This window comes from Cyprinus carpio, chromosome A9, assembly GCF_018340385.1.
Source record: "Cyprinus carpio isolate SPL01 chromosome A9, ASM1834038v1, whole genome shotgun sequence".
In the NCBI taxonomy this organism is placed as follows: Eukaryota; Metazoa; Chordata; class Actinopteri; order Cypriniformes; family Cyprinidae; genus Cyprinus; species Cyprinus carpio.
The window spans coordinates 5,411,762-5,428,338 of NC_056580.1; the positions used below are offsets into that span (position 1 = coordinate 5,411,762).

At 41.4% G+C, this 16,577-nt stretch overlaps 1 protein-coding gene across 1 annotated transcript; it reads left to right on the top strand.

Moving 5' to 3' along the window:
* Positions 1–5,275: 5,275 nt before the first annotated feature.
* LOC109074059 (high affinity choline transporter 1) lies at positions 5,276–13,986 on the top strand. Its single transcript, XM_042763255.1, has 9 exons — positions 5,276–5,346; positions 5,653–5,888; positions 6,432–6,545; positions 6,796–6,951; positions 7,063–7,211; positions 7,792–7,935; positions 8,057–8,210; positions 8,711–8,928; positions 10,494–13,986. Exons 2-9 carry the CDS (start codon positions 5,705–5,707, stop codon positions 11,142–11,144), a joined length of 1,770 nt encoding a protein of 589 aa, XP_042619189.1. The 5' UTR covers positions 5,276–5,346; positions 5,653–5,704; the 3' UTR covers positions 11,145–13,986.
* Positions 13,987–16,577: the final 2,591 nt, after the last annotated feature.

A 16,577-nucleotide genomic window follows, 5' to 3' on the forward strand; every position in this document is an offset into this window, starting at 1 on the left:
CCTGAAGACACTGCCACTCCCGCAGCCCTCTCCACTAATTTCAATTGTTCCCACACCCCTCGTACGACTGGGAGGGGTGGAGGTACTGGTCTCCTTATATCAAAAGATTGGAAATTTGATCTTCAACCATCACCTACAGGTAATGGTTCATTTGAATCACATGCTATTACTGTAACCCACCCTGTTAAAATCCACTTTGTGGTCATTTATCGTCCCCCAGGTCAATTGGGAAACTTCTTGGAGGAGTTGGATTTGCTGCTATCAAACTATCCTGAAGATTCCGATGTTCTCCGTGAACATCGCTCTAAACTCAGGGCTGCAGAGAGGAAACCACACAACTGACTTCAACACTCTGCTCGCCTCATTTGACCTCAAGCGAGTGGCTACTACAGCAACTCACAAATCAGGCAACCAACTGGACCTCATCTACACGCGCTGTTGCTCAGTGGACAACACTTTAGTTACTCCACTGCACACCTCAGACCACTTCCTCATTACTGCTAATCTAGCACTTACTCCTGAAGCGGCACACGCTCCAACGCGGGTCACCTTTCGACGGAACCTATGCTCACTCTCTCCATCTCGCCTATCCTCTGTGGTTGCATCCTCACTTCCTTCACTCTCGCAGTTTTCAGCTCTAGACACGAACAGTGCTACGGACACTTTTTGCTCCACTCTAACCTCTTGCTTGGACAACTTTTGCCCCACTGTCGTCTAGACCAGCACGCACCACCCCATCTGCCCCCCTGGCTGTCCGATGTTCTCCGTGAACATCGCTCTAAACTCAGGGCTGCAGAGAGGAAATGGCATAAATCAAGAAACTCTACCGACCTCAGTGTGTATCAGTCTCTCCTCTCTTCCTTCTCTGCAAACGTCTTCACTGCTAAAACATTATACTACCACAACAAAATTAACAACTGTTGTGACGCTCGGACACTTTCTCTTCTCTTCTTAATCCGCCTCCACCTCCTCCTCCATCGACTCTTACAGCTGACGACTTTGCAGTTTTCTTCACAAATAAGACAAGAATCATCAGTGACCAATTCTCCACACCACACACTGAGGATAACTTCACAACGACTAATGCACACTCTCTCTCCTCCTTCTCTCCACTCTCAGAGACGGACGTTTCCAAACTTATCCTGTCCAGTCATCCTACTACTTGTCCACTTGATCCGATCCATCGCTTCATCACAACTTCTCTATACAGCTGGGTTCGTCAACCATAACTCCTTCCAGGACAGCCAGAAACCTAGGAGTTGTGATGGATCATCAGTTAAGCTTCACAGACCATATTGCTACAAAGACCCGGTCCTGCAGATTTGCCTTATACAACATTAGGAAGATTAGACCATTCCTGTCAGAGCAAGCCACCCAACTTCTTGTCCAAGCTCTTGTTCAACCCAAAATCAACCATCCTAATGCTCTCCTGGTGGGCCTTCCTGCATGTACTATCAAGCCTTTGCAACTGATCCAGGATGCAGCAGCGAGGGTTGTCTTCAATGAGTCAAAAACAGCTCACGTTACTCCTCTCCTCATCAGGTTACACTGGCTACCAGTAGCCGCTCGCATCAAATTCAAGGTACTAAAGCTTGCCTACAAGATGACCACTGGCACGGCACCAACATACCTAAACTCACTAGTTCAATCTTATGCGCCCTCCAGAAGTTTGCACTCTGCAAGTGAACGACGCCTTGTGGTTGCCATCCCAGAGAGGTTCAAAATTGCTCTCACAGACCTTTTCCTGGACTGCGCCCAGCTGGTGGAATGACCTCCCGATCTCAATTCGAACAGCTGAGTCTTTACTAATTTTCAAAAAACATCTAAAGACTCATCTTTTTCACCAGCACTTAACCAACTAATACTAGTACTTACCTTTTCTTTTCCTGTCTATCATATTCTTTAAAAAAAAAAAAAAACCCTGGCTACGTGTTCTGTACTAGACTAAGAGACTTGTCATAGCACTTGTATACCGTTGTTGTTCTCTTGTTGATCTGATTGCTTCTATTGTTCTCATTTGTTAGTCACTTTGCATAAAAGCATCTGCTAAATGATTAAATGTAAATGAAAATGTAAGCCTTAATGACTTGATTAGCTGGATCAGGTGTGTTTAATTAAGGTTGCATCTAAATTGTGCAGGGCAGTGGCCCTCTAGGACCTGAGTTTGACACCCCTGCTCTAGCGTGCGTGTGGGTGGTTGAAAAGTGGAGGACATACTTGTGGGGCCGCAGATTTACTTTACAGACTGACCATCAAGCCTTAACCATGCTGCTGACCACAAAAGGGTCTCTGTTTTGACTACACAGTTCATTACCGTGCTGGATCTGAGAACCACACAGCAGTTTGTTTGTCCCGCCTGCCCCTGCCTCTTACTTCAGATGCGACACCAGATGCTAAACCTTAATTTGTTGCTTTGGTGTCCACTGGTGTCACTGGCATATCTAAGGAGGAATTTGCTGCTACCTCTGCTCACTGCCCTGAGCTCTCTGCGCTGCGCACACAAATTGCTCGTGGCTGGCCTCCATCTTCTTCTGCACTGGATCCTGTTCTACATCCATTCTACTAACTAAGACATGAGCTCAGTGTGCAAGATGTTTTTGTGTTTAGAGGTACTCGACTGGTGGTACCTGGGAAACTGTGTGAGTCACTGTTCCACACTGCACATGTGAGTCATCAGGGAATGGTAAGGACAAAGCAATGCCTGCGGGAAATCTATTGGTAGCCCAAAATGGACACATATGTGGCAGACAAAATTTTTGCCTGTCAGCGGTGTCTTTCCTTGGTTAAGACCGCTAAAACTTTTGCTGTACCACTGCGGCCTGTTCCCTTCCCTTACAAAAAAGAAGTTTATTCAAGTGTGCTATTAGTATACTTCTTTTAAACTAAAAATAGGAAAGTATGCTTTTAGTTTACTTTTTATGTACTTCTCAGAAATATACTTAAAATGACATTTAAGTATACTTGACATATACTTACAAAAAGTCTAAATATACTTGAACTTTACTTAAGTATACTTAATAAAATAAACTTGAAGTATACTACTTTTTGGTAAGGGTTGCCTACTGCACCCTTGGAAAAACTGGCAATAAACATTGTCGGCCCTTTTGAGACTGCTGTCTGGGATTGTTGATATGCTCTTACACTCACTGACTATTACAGTATATGGCCCAAAGTAGCCTTTACTGCATCTGTTTTAACAAAACAGGTGACTCCTTTTCTTACCTCTGTCTTCAGTAGACATGGCAACCCAACAACTATTGTGAATGAAAATGGCCCTCAGTTCACTTTGTCAGAGTTTGCTGCTTTCCACAGAGTGCTTAAGAGTACAATTCAAACAGCAATTCTCCAGTCAGCACCATGGAGAACAACAGTTACTGATTTCCTGCAAATATTCCGAGCCACACCACATTCTATCATTAGTGTCCCCCCTGAATTACTTCATGTCTGGAAAATACGTACCCACCTTAATGTCCGGAGAACTTCACCATCTGCCCTTGATCCTACGCAAATACAGAAGCATGTTTTGGCAAAGCAAGATCTCAAGAAATCTTGATTTGATCGGATGCATCATGTACATCCTGCTTCTTTCAAAAAGGAGATAAAGTGTGGATAAAAAAAGGTGGTGCATGTACCAAAAGCTCATCCAAAATTCACTTCTACAGTGGAGATGAAAGATAAGGTTGGATCCTACACCTAGCTCCTGGATGATGGTAAGAAGTGGCATGCATCATGTCTCGCTTCCATGTCAGATAATGCACTGGATAATGGTCATGCCACCAAAGCTGAAAACTTGCATCCTTCTCATGGTTTCTTGTCTGGAAGCTCTGGGCCTTCTAAGGCTGGTCCGCTGGAGAAACACTAAAGTAGAAAACCAGTTTTGCTGAAAGACTATGTCTCTTAAACACAGACTTTTGCAACATATACATTTGCATGAATATTCAAGTACTGTTATACTGTTTTTACTGGTTATTTGAAATGTGAATATTCAAGCACTGTTATAATGTCATTATTGGTTATTTCAATATTACAATCATTTATTGTGCTCTTTAGTCTATGAGGTGGGAATAACACCTGTGATGTGGTTTATTTCTGTTTTATGAAAACTGTTATAGACTGAATTCAAGTAAGAGGGGAATATGCGATGAATTCCCCACTAGAGGGCACTCATGACACACAGTGAGTTGGTGTATAGAAGAGGAGAGTTTTTAGAGCGTGCATCATTGCTGTGCATGTTTGATCTGTTCCAGTGGGAAAGGAAAGGAAAGGATGTAACCAAGTATGGTGTCCCATTCTTAGAATTTGTGCTCTGCATTTAACCCATCCAAGTGCACACACAGCAGTGAGTAGTGAACACACACACACCCAGAGCAGTGGGCAGCCAATGCTGCGGCACCCAGGGAGCAGTATCCCTTCTGGAGCCTTGCTCAAAGGCCTCAACTCAGTCATGGAATTGAAGGTGGAGAGAGCGCTGGTTATTCACTCCCCCCACCTACAATCCCTGCTGGACCTGAGACTCAAACCCACAACCTTCGGGTTACAAGTCCGACTCGCTATCCAGTAGGCCACGACTACATAATTTCATCTACATGAGATATAACATACTACTTAAGGCGTAATTCTGAAGTGTGCATGATTTACACTTGACTATCCCATGAGGCCACGGGAGAGGATTTATGAATGGCAGTGATGCGATGCAACTGATGCTGGTAGGTGATGTGACAAAGACAACATGGCAAATGTAGTACATCCAGATTACATTCATACTATATAGAACATACTCTTCTTTTTCCTTTTTTTTTTCATAAGAGTATGCGATTTTGGATGCAGCCACAGTCTCCATGTCCCATGCCTCATTTCTAAATGAATCAGACGTTTTTGAACTAATTGTCTAAAGGAATGATTCAATAAATCACTTTTTAATTATAGTTATTTGTTTAATCTATGTTGTGAGGACCAAATGTCCCCACAGAGAAAAAACTTTTTGATATTGTGGGGCCATTTTTTTAGGCCCCAGAAGGAAAACAGCTTATAAATTAAAGTCCATTTAATTATTTATTATTAATTTTTTTAATAAATAAAATAAAAATGTGATTAAAAATTAGACAATTTTTTTAACATTATTATTGTAGTAAGGTAAGCCAGGACCCCCACCCCACTGAAGAAATACTTGGCCAGATCATCTCCCCCTCGAGAGAGAGAGAGAGAGAGAGAGAGAGAGAGAGAGAGAGAGAGAGAGAGAGAGAGGGAGAGCGATATAAAACAGTTGTTGAGTAAGTTCATCCTCTTCCAGTCCTCAGCCGCTCCTGTCTTCATTCTGCTCGCTCAGGATTCACTGACTCTCCAGAGGTAGCTAACAATACCTTTCCTTTTTATTTTGTTTGCTTTATTGATTTTATTTTTACTATGTACTGTAGTATGAGTCGAACTTGTTGCTCTTAGTCATACCATTGTTTAATTTGAAATTAAAACAAAATTGTTATTCTAATAAAATAAAGAAAGTTTTGTATGTATGCAACAAAAAGTGTTGTGACAGATTAAAGGAAAACAGTGCATAAATGAAAATGAATGATAATAATTAAGCTATGCATATTATTTAGCATATTTCCTTTTCCTATGTCAATATGTGAATGCATTATTCATAAATGATTACAGCAACAGAACGAATTGTTGCAGTGTTGCTGTGATTTGTGTGGGTCAGTGTAAGATGGCCATTCATGTGGAAGGACTGCTGGCCATCGTCATCTTCTACATGCTGATTTTAGTCGTGGGAATTTGGGCAGCGTGGAAGAACAAGAACTCTGGGATCTCGGAGGGAACAGACCGCAGTGAGTCCATCATGATCGGCGGCCGAGACATCGGTCTGTTTGTAGGTGGATTTACCATGACAGGTGAGTCTCTCATCTCACTCTGAGACACACTGCATTTGTGAGATGCAAATATGAATTCTGTTTTGTTGTGGAAGAATTAGTGTATTATAAACTTTTATTTAATTATCTATTTACTTATTATGCATGATGGTTGATAAGAAGGATATTAGTGTTAGTGACTTGTTTTGAAGCGAGTAATACTTCTACAAATGTAAAGCCTTTTGTCTTTTTATTGTAATCTTGTTTTTGGAAGAAAAGACTGTTGTTGTTTTTTTCTTCTGAGAAATTATTTTTCTACTTGTCTACTCAGTAGTCTAACTAGAAATAAATTTATTCCAGAAAGCCAGTCACTTGTTCTGTTTAGTTAATGGGAATATTTAAACTAAATGGATTAATCAAGGAATAAATATAGTGTGTGTCTGCTAAAGAACACACACTCACCTACAGCCATGAGTGACTTTCCTCCTCACAGTGAATTCACACACATGCATGCTTTAAATCAGGTCGAACACAGTGAGCTCTTGTGGTTCTCGTGTGTCTTCACGATTCTTTCTCTGATCGCAGCCACGTGGGTTGGAGGAGGTTACATCAACGGCACCGCAGAGTCCGTGTATCTGCCCGGATCCGGCCTGGCTTGGGCTCAGGCACCGTTTGGTTACGCGCTCAGTTTAGTAGTAGGTGAGGTGATATTACGCTAATGATCCATGGATTTGAAATCAGTGTATTACCACATTAAATAAAAATATCAAGTCATGGCTGTTACAAATACTAAAGACTGTTGTCTGTAAAATAAAAAGAGCCGATGCACAGGGTCTTTAAATACAATGTCTCATGTTCTGAGAGCTAATCTTTACTATACATACCTTCTTATCCCTTAGTATGTAGTACAGTATGTGGTCAGGCTGACAGTGTGCTCTGTTTGGTCCAGGTGGGTTGTTCTTTGCGAAGCCCATGCGCTCTCGAGGCTACGTGACGATGCTCGACCCGTTCCAGCAGCTCTATGGCGAGAGAATGGGAGGCCTGCTCTTCATACCTGCTTTACTGGGAGAGATGTTCTGGTCAGCCGCCATTTTGTCAGCCTTGGGTATGAAATACACTACATTTAACACACGTTAAGCTTCGTAGACACGTATTATAGATCAGTAGATCAGTACTGTCTAAACATAGAATAAAACGCTCGCTGTCCTCTGCACAGGTGCAACACTGAGCGTGATCGTAGACATCAACATCAACATGTCAGTGGTGATTTCAGCCTTGATTGCCATCTTCTACACACTGGTTGGGGGACTGTACTCAGTGGCGTACACAGATGTCGTCCAGCTCTTCTGCATTTTCATAGGTTTGGTGAGTCTTCTCTACAAACATGTACATGTCGGCAGAATGTCTTATTTCCACGTATTCGGGTAAGATGTCCCTGCATGCACGTGTTGTAATGCAGCTAAATAAACATTAAAACAAAGTCTTAAAACTGAAGCCCACCTGTGTTCCAGAGAAGCCAGACATTTTACTAAATAATGAAAGTGGATAGAATTTAACTGCTGAGCCCCTTTTATCTGCGTGTCTCTCTCTTACCTGATCATCGTGTCCTCTGACTCCGTAACAAACATCTGCATTTACTGTGCAACAATTCATTTATCTCATGCTTTCTGCCTCTTTCATATTTACAAAATAATAAAACAAGTGGCCTTATGTGATTGGTGGGTTTATTAGCGTATGAAAGGCATGCAACTGCTAGCTACTAATATCTCAAATCTGGCGGAAGTATGATCTGATATGTAATTTCCACCCCATCTTTAACATGTCACAGTCCTGTTTATTTCTGCCTAGCTTGTGTTGTTAAAGAGCTGACTTTGGATAATAGCAGCTGGATGTCATTGAAATGTCAGTATATATCCGTGTGATTTCCCCCGGTGTCTTTATTTAGTGGATAAGCGTGCCGTTTGCCCTGTCCCATCCCGCTGTGTCAGACATCGGTGTCACCGCAGTGAACACAGTGTTCCAGTCGCCGTGGCTGGGGGAGATCGATCCTTCTGAAGGCTGGATGTGGGCTGATAACTTCTGTCTTCTTGTGAGTCAGTGCAGAAACACACTCGCCACATACAGCAAAGCCCACACTGAAATCACTGATATTTTATTTCAATACATCGAAACATTAATGCAATTATGTGTGTGTGTGTGTGTGTGTGCAGATGCTGGGTGGGATCCCATGGCAGGTGTATTTCCAGCGGGTTCTCTCCGCCTCCTCAGCCAGCTACGCTCAAGTCCTGTCCTTCCTGGCTGCGTTCGGCTGTCTGGTCATGGCCGTGCCGTCCGTCCTGATCGGCGCAATAGGAGCCTCCACAGGTAACACGCGTGTTTGGAGACGCAGTAGAATCTTCCTGAAGATACGGCTGTGTTTCCCACACCTCTGTAGTGAGAGAGGATCTGACATCAGCTGCCAGCGACGGGGGATTTCACGCTGATGACTCCAGATGGCTGCTGTCATTCATGTTTGAGGAGTCGTGCGTTTAGCTGATTACGGACGTATCTACAGGGGCTTCATTAAAGCTGTTGATCGCAGGCTTGTGAATCAGAGTCTCAGCTAATCAGCAGATGTTTACTGTTCAGCCCAAATGAATAAAGACTGATTTACAAAACACATAATAAATCAGTTATTGCATACTTCACAGTTCAATCAGGCACATTATTTCAAGAATGTTTGTTTTCCATTACAGAAGATTATATTGCATGTATTTATATATGAAATAACATGCATTTCATGTTTTATATAATATTTCTGCTTCGCACATTACGAATGATAATCACATGATGACTACGATGTGTGTGTGTGTGTGTGTGTTGAGACTGGAATCAGACGTCGTACGGTCCGGTTCCTCCGGTGGAGAAGGACGAGTCGGACATGATTCTGCCCATCGTCCTGCAGCATCTCTGCCCTCCGTTCGTCTCTTTCTTTGGTTTGGGGGCGGTGTCAGCCGCCGTGATGTCATCTGCAGACTCCTCTATCCTCTCAGCCAGCTCCATGTTTGCACGAAATATTTACCAACTTGCTTTTCGGCAGTCGGTAAGTTCTTAATACCATCAATCCACAGTGACCGCAGTGGCTCTCATTCGTTGATGAACTCGTACTGCTTTTCTGTGTAAACCTGTGTAGACACAACATAAGCAACCTTAAAAAATCACAGACTCCTGCTATTAGAAACATTCATATTAGTTTTTTAACATTTATTATTACAAATTCTCCTCCACCACAGGAGACCTGACTCAAAATCGTTTGTCCATTTTATTTTGGATCACAGCAGAAAATAAGCTCTGTGACCTACAAAAGTTTATGATTCTTACATGTTTTGTTCATCCTGATAGTCTCAAATCAAAAAGGTTGAAGTCAAAATACAATCAGCAGAAGTAAAAAGCCAAATGTAGGCTATAAACAAACTACATTACGGTCACGTGACCTCAGCGTTCACCACCATTAAAGGGAACATAACACACATAACAGTGTCTGCCAATCTCATGTTAATCTTGAGTACCTATAGAGTAGTATTGAATCCATAGCTCAGAAGATTCTTTAGTTTTATCAGATTTATAAGACGGGTACATCTTTTCACTCCTGGAGGCGTGCCCTGTGCAGATATTCCTGTGCAGTGCTGCCAAATGAAGCAGGTTGATGTGTTGATGTGTGTGCACGCATTCTTCCGGGAGACGTGCCCAATCAAGGAATTCTGCCCTTCATGACATCATGATGGACCATCCTCGAAAAAAAAAAAAAAAACGTATTCAGATCTGGAAGGAATGTATTTGGCACAGAAATACTCCACCTGTACGTCCAACTCGTTTTTCAAAATTTTGGCCATGTTTAGCATGAGATTCCAACTCTTTAACAGTGTAAATAACTCAGAATGCATGAAACAGCATTAGACCCCCCTTTAAGCTTCAACTCTTTCAGTCTGTATTTCAAAGCATTTTCTCTGAATGTTTGAGTTACTGTATTTTGCAGAAGTGCTATTATTAGACTAGTGAGTAGTTGAGTTATCTGTTCAATGTGATGATGTTTAATGTCCCAACAACCTCTATAGTGCCATTTAGACACTTGCTAGCAACTGTGTTTTTCTCCAGAAAAAAAATCACAAGGGGGTATTACTTGTAAGATAACACATGAAAATAGTCTAAACTTGTGTTCACCACAGACCTTATTTTAGGCATTTAACAGAAAAAATTTAAAAAAAAAAAAAAAAAAAAAAAGAAAAACCTTGACTTCAGGACAATGGAACCAGAAGTGCTAGAACCTGTTTCTGGGTTTTGGCCTGCATAAATTCTTCATCTCTGCAGCACTGTCATACTGTAGTGTTTCATCAAACACTTACAAGAATGGAGTCAGATCTGGTTGTGAGTTTGTCTAAATAGTTTGTCTGTAATCGTTTATTGTTGTGTGCCCCAGATATCACCAATGGACTTTCGTTTCATTTTTTATATTTTGAAGAAAGATAAACTTTTTTTAAATTCAGAATAATGTGCACTGATGGAAAGCAGTAAAGCATGTCCATTGTGACTGGATGTGTTGAGTTATTAGATTTACTACAAATGTCATGCACCCGCTTGAAACCACTGCTTTAACGTGTGGCTCCGCAGGCGTCAGACCGAGAGATCGTGTGGGTGATGAGGATCACCATCTTTGTGTTTGGGGCCCTAGCGACCGCCATGGCCCTCCTGACGGGCTCCGTTTACGGCCTGTGGTACCTGAGCTCAGACCTGGTGTACGTCATCATCTTCCCTCAGCTCCTCTGTGTGCTGTTCATCAAGGGCACCAACACCTACGGCTCGGTGGCTGGTTACGTCTTCGGGCTGCTGCTGCGGGTCGGTGGAGGCGAGCCCTACCTCAGGCTTCCCCCGTTCATCTACTACCCCGGCTGGCAGACGCGCCAGAAAGAGCAGCGTCTCACGCAGGAGGTGGAGCGCTTTGTGGAGCAGAGGTTCCCCTATAAGACCGTCTCCATGCTGGCTTCGCTTCTGAGCAACGCTGTCTTCTCATATGTGGCCAAATACCTGTTTGAGAGCGGTACACTCTCGCCCAAGTATGACTTCCTGGACGCAGTGGTTTCCAGACACAGCAAAGAAACGATGGACAAGACCACACTCGTCACCCACGACAATATCATCCTGTCAGAACTGGCTGCTGTTCAGCCGCGGCACGGAGGCTCTGTGGCAGGAACGTTCCTGAACACAGACGTCCTGATTGACGAGGACCACATGAGCCCGGAATCCAGCGCTGAGCACCAGTAGAGAGACTGAAGACGAAATGAGCAAGCAGCACCCTGGGAGAGGATGACAGGCCAAACAGGGAAAACTGTGCAATACTAATGGAGGGGGAACGAGTAGTGCAATTACTATTGACCTGACCTGACGTGATTGATGGTATGTATGAAACGAGCTTTTTTTCTGCTTAGAATACAACTGTTATAGAGCAATACTTTTTTAAAAGCATCTGTTACTGCCTGTAATCCATATCATGTTTGAAGGCAATGGTTTGCCCAAAAACGAACATGCTGTCTTTACTTAAACAGACCGTTAAGCTCCAAAGATGATAGAAAAGTACTCCTCGTGGCACATGCTCTATACTCCAGGTTGGTCCTGCTTAATATTAGCATTAGCATTTACATTTGATCCAGTGTGTTTTTTTTTGTGTGTGTGTGTGTGTGTGTGTGTGTGTACATGCATGCTGTTCTGTAAAACTCCTGCCAGATTGGCATTTGCAGCTATTTGAGTTTGGGATACGGATGGAATCGCTGTAGGTTTAGGGTCCGGTCAACAGTGTAATTCATTACATGCAGGTACTTCAAATTTAAGTGTAATGTATATCATGTATTTACACAGCAAGTATGTTGTGTGTTGTATATTTTAATGTAAGTTGATGTATATATAAAGTGGGTTCCCCATCTCTTCTGAAGCCACATGATAGCTTTGTTTGGGGAACTTAAGTCACTATTCACTCTAACGCCATTCATATTCAGACTTGCTGCAGATATTGCAAGACCCTGCTATTACTTGTGTGATTTTTATCATCATAATGAGTTACATGATTTTAATGCAAAAGGTGGAGACAAAAAATCTGGTTGGCTCCATGGAGTATATTAAAATCGTGTAATGCACACCTAGCCGTGGATTATACCACTTATATTATGGTCACTTGCCAGCACTGACTACTTAAAGCTGTCATTGATGTTTGCAGTGCAAAACTTGACCTGAAAGGTGAAAATGATGGTTACTTTTCATGACAGAGATCCAAATCATTAGAATGATGTATTATGGTCACGTCTGAATGCCGTGCATCAGTGCTGCGTCTCTGTAGTGAAGCTGTGAGAATTAGGTGGAGGTTAGAATGTCATATACAATCTTTAGAAAAATCTTTTCAGTAGCAAAGCTCCTTCATTGATAGAATCACATTGGTAGTGTTGACGGTATGCATATACATAAAACTAATGAAAGAGTTGATTTATGTGCAGTAATCTGCCTCATGTTCTGCATGGGCCAAGCTGATTGGTGCTCTGCCTGTAATCCATCAGCCAATGAGCTTGATTTAAATAGTCTTGCTGCAGCTGCTTCGCTGTGGCCTGCCATCAGGATTTTCTCTCTAATGTGCTGAGAATATTAGCGACTGATGCATTAGCCATGTTTTATGAAGCTCGGGCCTGAACTAGGTAAACTTTAGCCAGACCAGCTCAGATGCTCACAGTAGGCGAATAGTTTGAATAAACCTGCCTGAATGTCAGCCCAGTAACACATAACCGGGTTATATAGAATTATATGTAATATATCTAGTGTTCAGCAGACACACCAATCTTAACGATGCCTATTTATCGCTTATCCTGCACAAATTGACCATAAAGATTATAAACCTCCACAGTGACAATTAATATACAGTCACATCTCCTAAACACCAATCCTGTGTGAGTGATGCGCTGCTCACCGGCTCATTTCAGGTCATTATACAGGCCATCGGTCAATGATGCCTGTTGTTGTTTGGGGATATTAATAGTGCCGCCGGGACGCTTGCAGTGGAATCCATCAGCAGTGCGGTCATATAGAGCTCAGGACAGATACTTCAGCTGCACACAGACGGTCAGTTCACTGGTGTTACAGCACTCAGGCTGGACCGGGCTCAGATACAGCTGCTCAACATGAGCAGCAGCCGAACACATGTATTCAGACTTACCAGCAATATTTTCAGATTAAATGAAATTATTTCCTGTTTGGTCCCCAATATGTATTTCTGAGAACAGACAGCAGGGAATCAAAACTGCTCGACAGAGTTCAGACACATTCTCAGAGTTAAAGGTCCTGACGACTGCTCTGGTGTCATCTGTCTGAGGCCTGTGTACACGCACCAGAGGTTCTGTAGCTTTTAGTCCTTATAGTAGTTCTTAGGACATCAATTATTGACTTTTAATGTATGTTTCTGCAGTTTCTCATTTTCTGAGAACATGGACTCATTTCTAATCAGATGCTCTCTTGAATATCTCTCCTCTATACTTGCTTACATCATTCATAGCCGATGTGGCTGTAAAAAGCCTAGTGGCTGTTTAATAAACTGGACTAACCTCTCAAACACACACAATGATTCAATGCACATAAAATGTGATGTATCTCTAATGTCTAATCAGTGTTTTCATCTGCCACAGTAATGTCTTTGAATCTTCATGTAGGACTTTTGCCATCAAATACTGATATGGCATAATCAATATAATTCATTTTATTGAAGTCAAACAAATGACGACTAGAAATTAGAATCATATTGTCCATTGGATGGTGATGTGGGATATGTTTTAAAGAGTGTTAAGTTGCCTTGATTTTCTTTGTTTGACAGCCTAAGCTGATGCCTCTGTGTCTGGAGATCTGTTGACTTGAATGTGAGTGAATATATAGATATATATATATGATCATGACGTCATACAATGTGCAGCCCTGGTAAACATGAGCTAAACAGACTGTGGAAAAGTGTCTTTCATTCAAAATAATCCAACAAATATAACCCTCAATTAAAGTGAAATCACTGAAAGAAAAAAATGAAATAAATTTTTTTTCCTGCAGTTTTTGTTCTATAATTATTTTCTTGAATTATATAATAATTATGTAATTAATTCAATCCAATGTTATATTTTAGCAAATATTGTCAATAAAAAAAAACTAAGATAAGTTTTTTAACAGCATATTTTGCTCATATTTACCAAGGGTGCCAATACTAGAGTCTGTCTGTCTGTGTGTGTGTGTGTGTATTCTTACAAGCTTTGTACTTACCATGTTTGTGTGTGTGTGTGTGTGTGTGTGTGTGTGTGTGTGTGTGTGTGTGAGAAGGAGAGAGATTTCCAGTACAGCTGTGTATGAAGGACATACTGTATTTCTGTGACCTAGAAGTGATTTGCTGTATTTATACATTTACCTGTTTATCTGTTGTTGTAAACGAATATATTTTTGTGTGGTATATCTGCTATATCTAACATAGCTGCGTCAGAAGATCAGAGATGTAATTTTGACAACCAGTTCCTGAGAAAATATTTATCTACTTATTTATTTAATAATAATGTGAAGAATATGGTATTAAAGGATGTTGTTTGGCATTACTGGCTGTGTGTGTTTTCTGAAAACAAGTTACTACATAATGCATAATACTAGATCCAAAGTTGCCAAAGATATTTTATAGTAGTATCCATAAAATGTCAATTGTTGAACATTGTTCAGTTGCATTAGACTGTTTAAAATGATTTAAGTAGTGTCTCTAACCAATGTAATTATAAAGCTGGTGCTTTAGGAGACACAGCAGGGCAACAGACTGAATTACTGATGGTTTAGAAACAGTGCTTCACAATTAAGAGCTTTATTAAAACTGTAAAGTACAAACAAAACATCTGTAACATCTGTGTTTATCCTGATGTCTTTTATTAAATAACAAGAGCAACCAAAATAAAAAATAAAAAAACAGGAAAATTTCAAACAACATTTCTGAACAAGGGAACACTGGGGCTGACAGGCACACGAAGAAACAGCTGGGGACAATAAGAGGCAAATTAACAGAAAAACTACAAACCACACCAGACAGGAAGTAACTTAAATGTCTTTACACAAGACAGGTCACATAACAGCAGCACTCCATGTCCTGCAAACATAAACTACAGATCTGCCTGGCTCATTTTCACATGACGGATGACTTCACCAGTGTCTAGTGTTGATGAAAGTGTGCTGCTGTACTATCCACAAGCTCACACTGGAGCGGACTTCAGGTGATTGAGAGGAAACTGCTTAGCTCAGCTCCACTTTTTATTACAGTGCATCCCCTCAGCTTTGTGTAGGTCTCTTAAACCAGATCAGTTAACATCATGACACAATGGGTTATTATGGGAATAGATGAGTTAAATGGTTTTCACCGTGCTGTATTGTAAGAAATCCTTTTTTTTTTTTTTTTTTACAGTTGTCTGTTTCTGCCACTCATAGCATGTAGTATTGAGACATGCCACACTGTTAAACTGGAAGCATCATCACAGTACAGAGTATAAGCTCACTATGCACTTCATATGCAACCAAGTCTCGTCCTGAGGAGCAAAAGACTTTAAAAGCAGAACGCTTTAATACACAACCACTGACCCAGAAATACTGTCTTGTTTTAAAGCCTCAAACAAAGGCAGAGGTGGAAGTGAAAGGGAGATTCTGATGAGAAATACATTTGCTGTAATGCTTCAGATGTTTGGAGATAAAAAGCCTGGGGTCCTGGAATAGGCCGTGGTGCTTGACATCAGCCTAAGTGCTCCTCTAAACCAGAGAGAAGGCCTGCAGCGTCGACATGTGATGTTGACTTAGTGCACGGACGTCCACGTGAACCAGTACTGCTGTATGTTTCAGACAGAGAGTCATACTGTTGGAGGATTGTTTTCTATGAAACTTCATCCTAACAGAACCAAAATCTTACACATTTATTTCGAGGTCCACAGCCTTTCTTTGATCTCGAGACATAAGCCACATGAATCTCATTCTTTCCCAGTGTTTTGTGACTTCAGGTGATTTCAAGCAGAAGTAGCTGGATGGAAAAATTGTTGAACACTCTCAGTCTGCAGATCTGACTCTTAAAGCCAGACGAGAACTGGTTTCTGAGCCTGGTTTCTCCCAAGAATTTGTTTCTCCATTTCTGTCACCTGATGGAGTTTGGGTTTCTTTAGCTTGATTATTTGGGGTCTGAAAGACACTTAATATTGAGTAATATCATCACTATCAGATGAGAACAAATCTGGAACTGAATTGAGCTGGATGAAATTGATTTGATTTAATGTCTCATATTTGATGAAGATTTGCTTTGATTACGCTATTTTTCTGTTTATCGCTGTGAAGCAGTTTTGAAACAATTTATTTTGTATAAAGCACAATGAATAAATAAATAAATAAAGGTGAAATGACTTGTTTTGCAGTTTTTTCTTAACAAGAGCTCTTGCAAACATGAAATGACGGGTTTCTCCCCATCATGTTAATGTAATCTTTCGCTTGGGACTATATAGACGAACACTAACACAACAGAACAGTTAGTGGAGGTGTGTGGTTCAGAGATCACCAGGACGACTGGAAGCTCGTCCACCTCACTGCCTGTCTTTAATTAAACAGGCCGCTGTCTCTGCACAACTCAGCACGGGGCAGACTGATCACCTGCTGATGTAATGGGTTTAAACATAATAACAG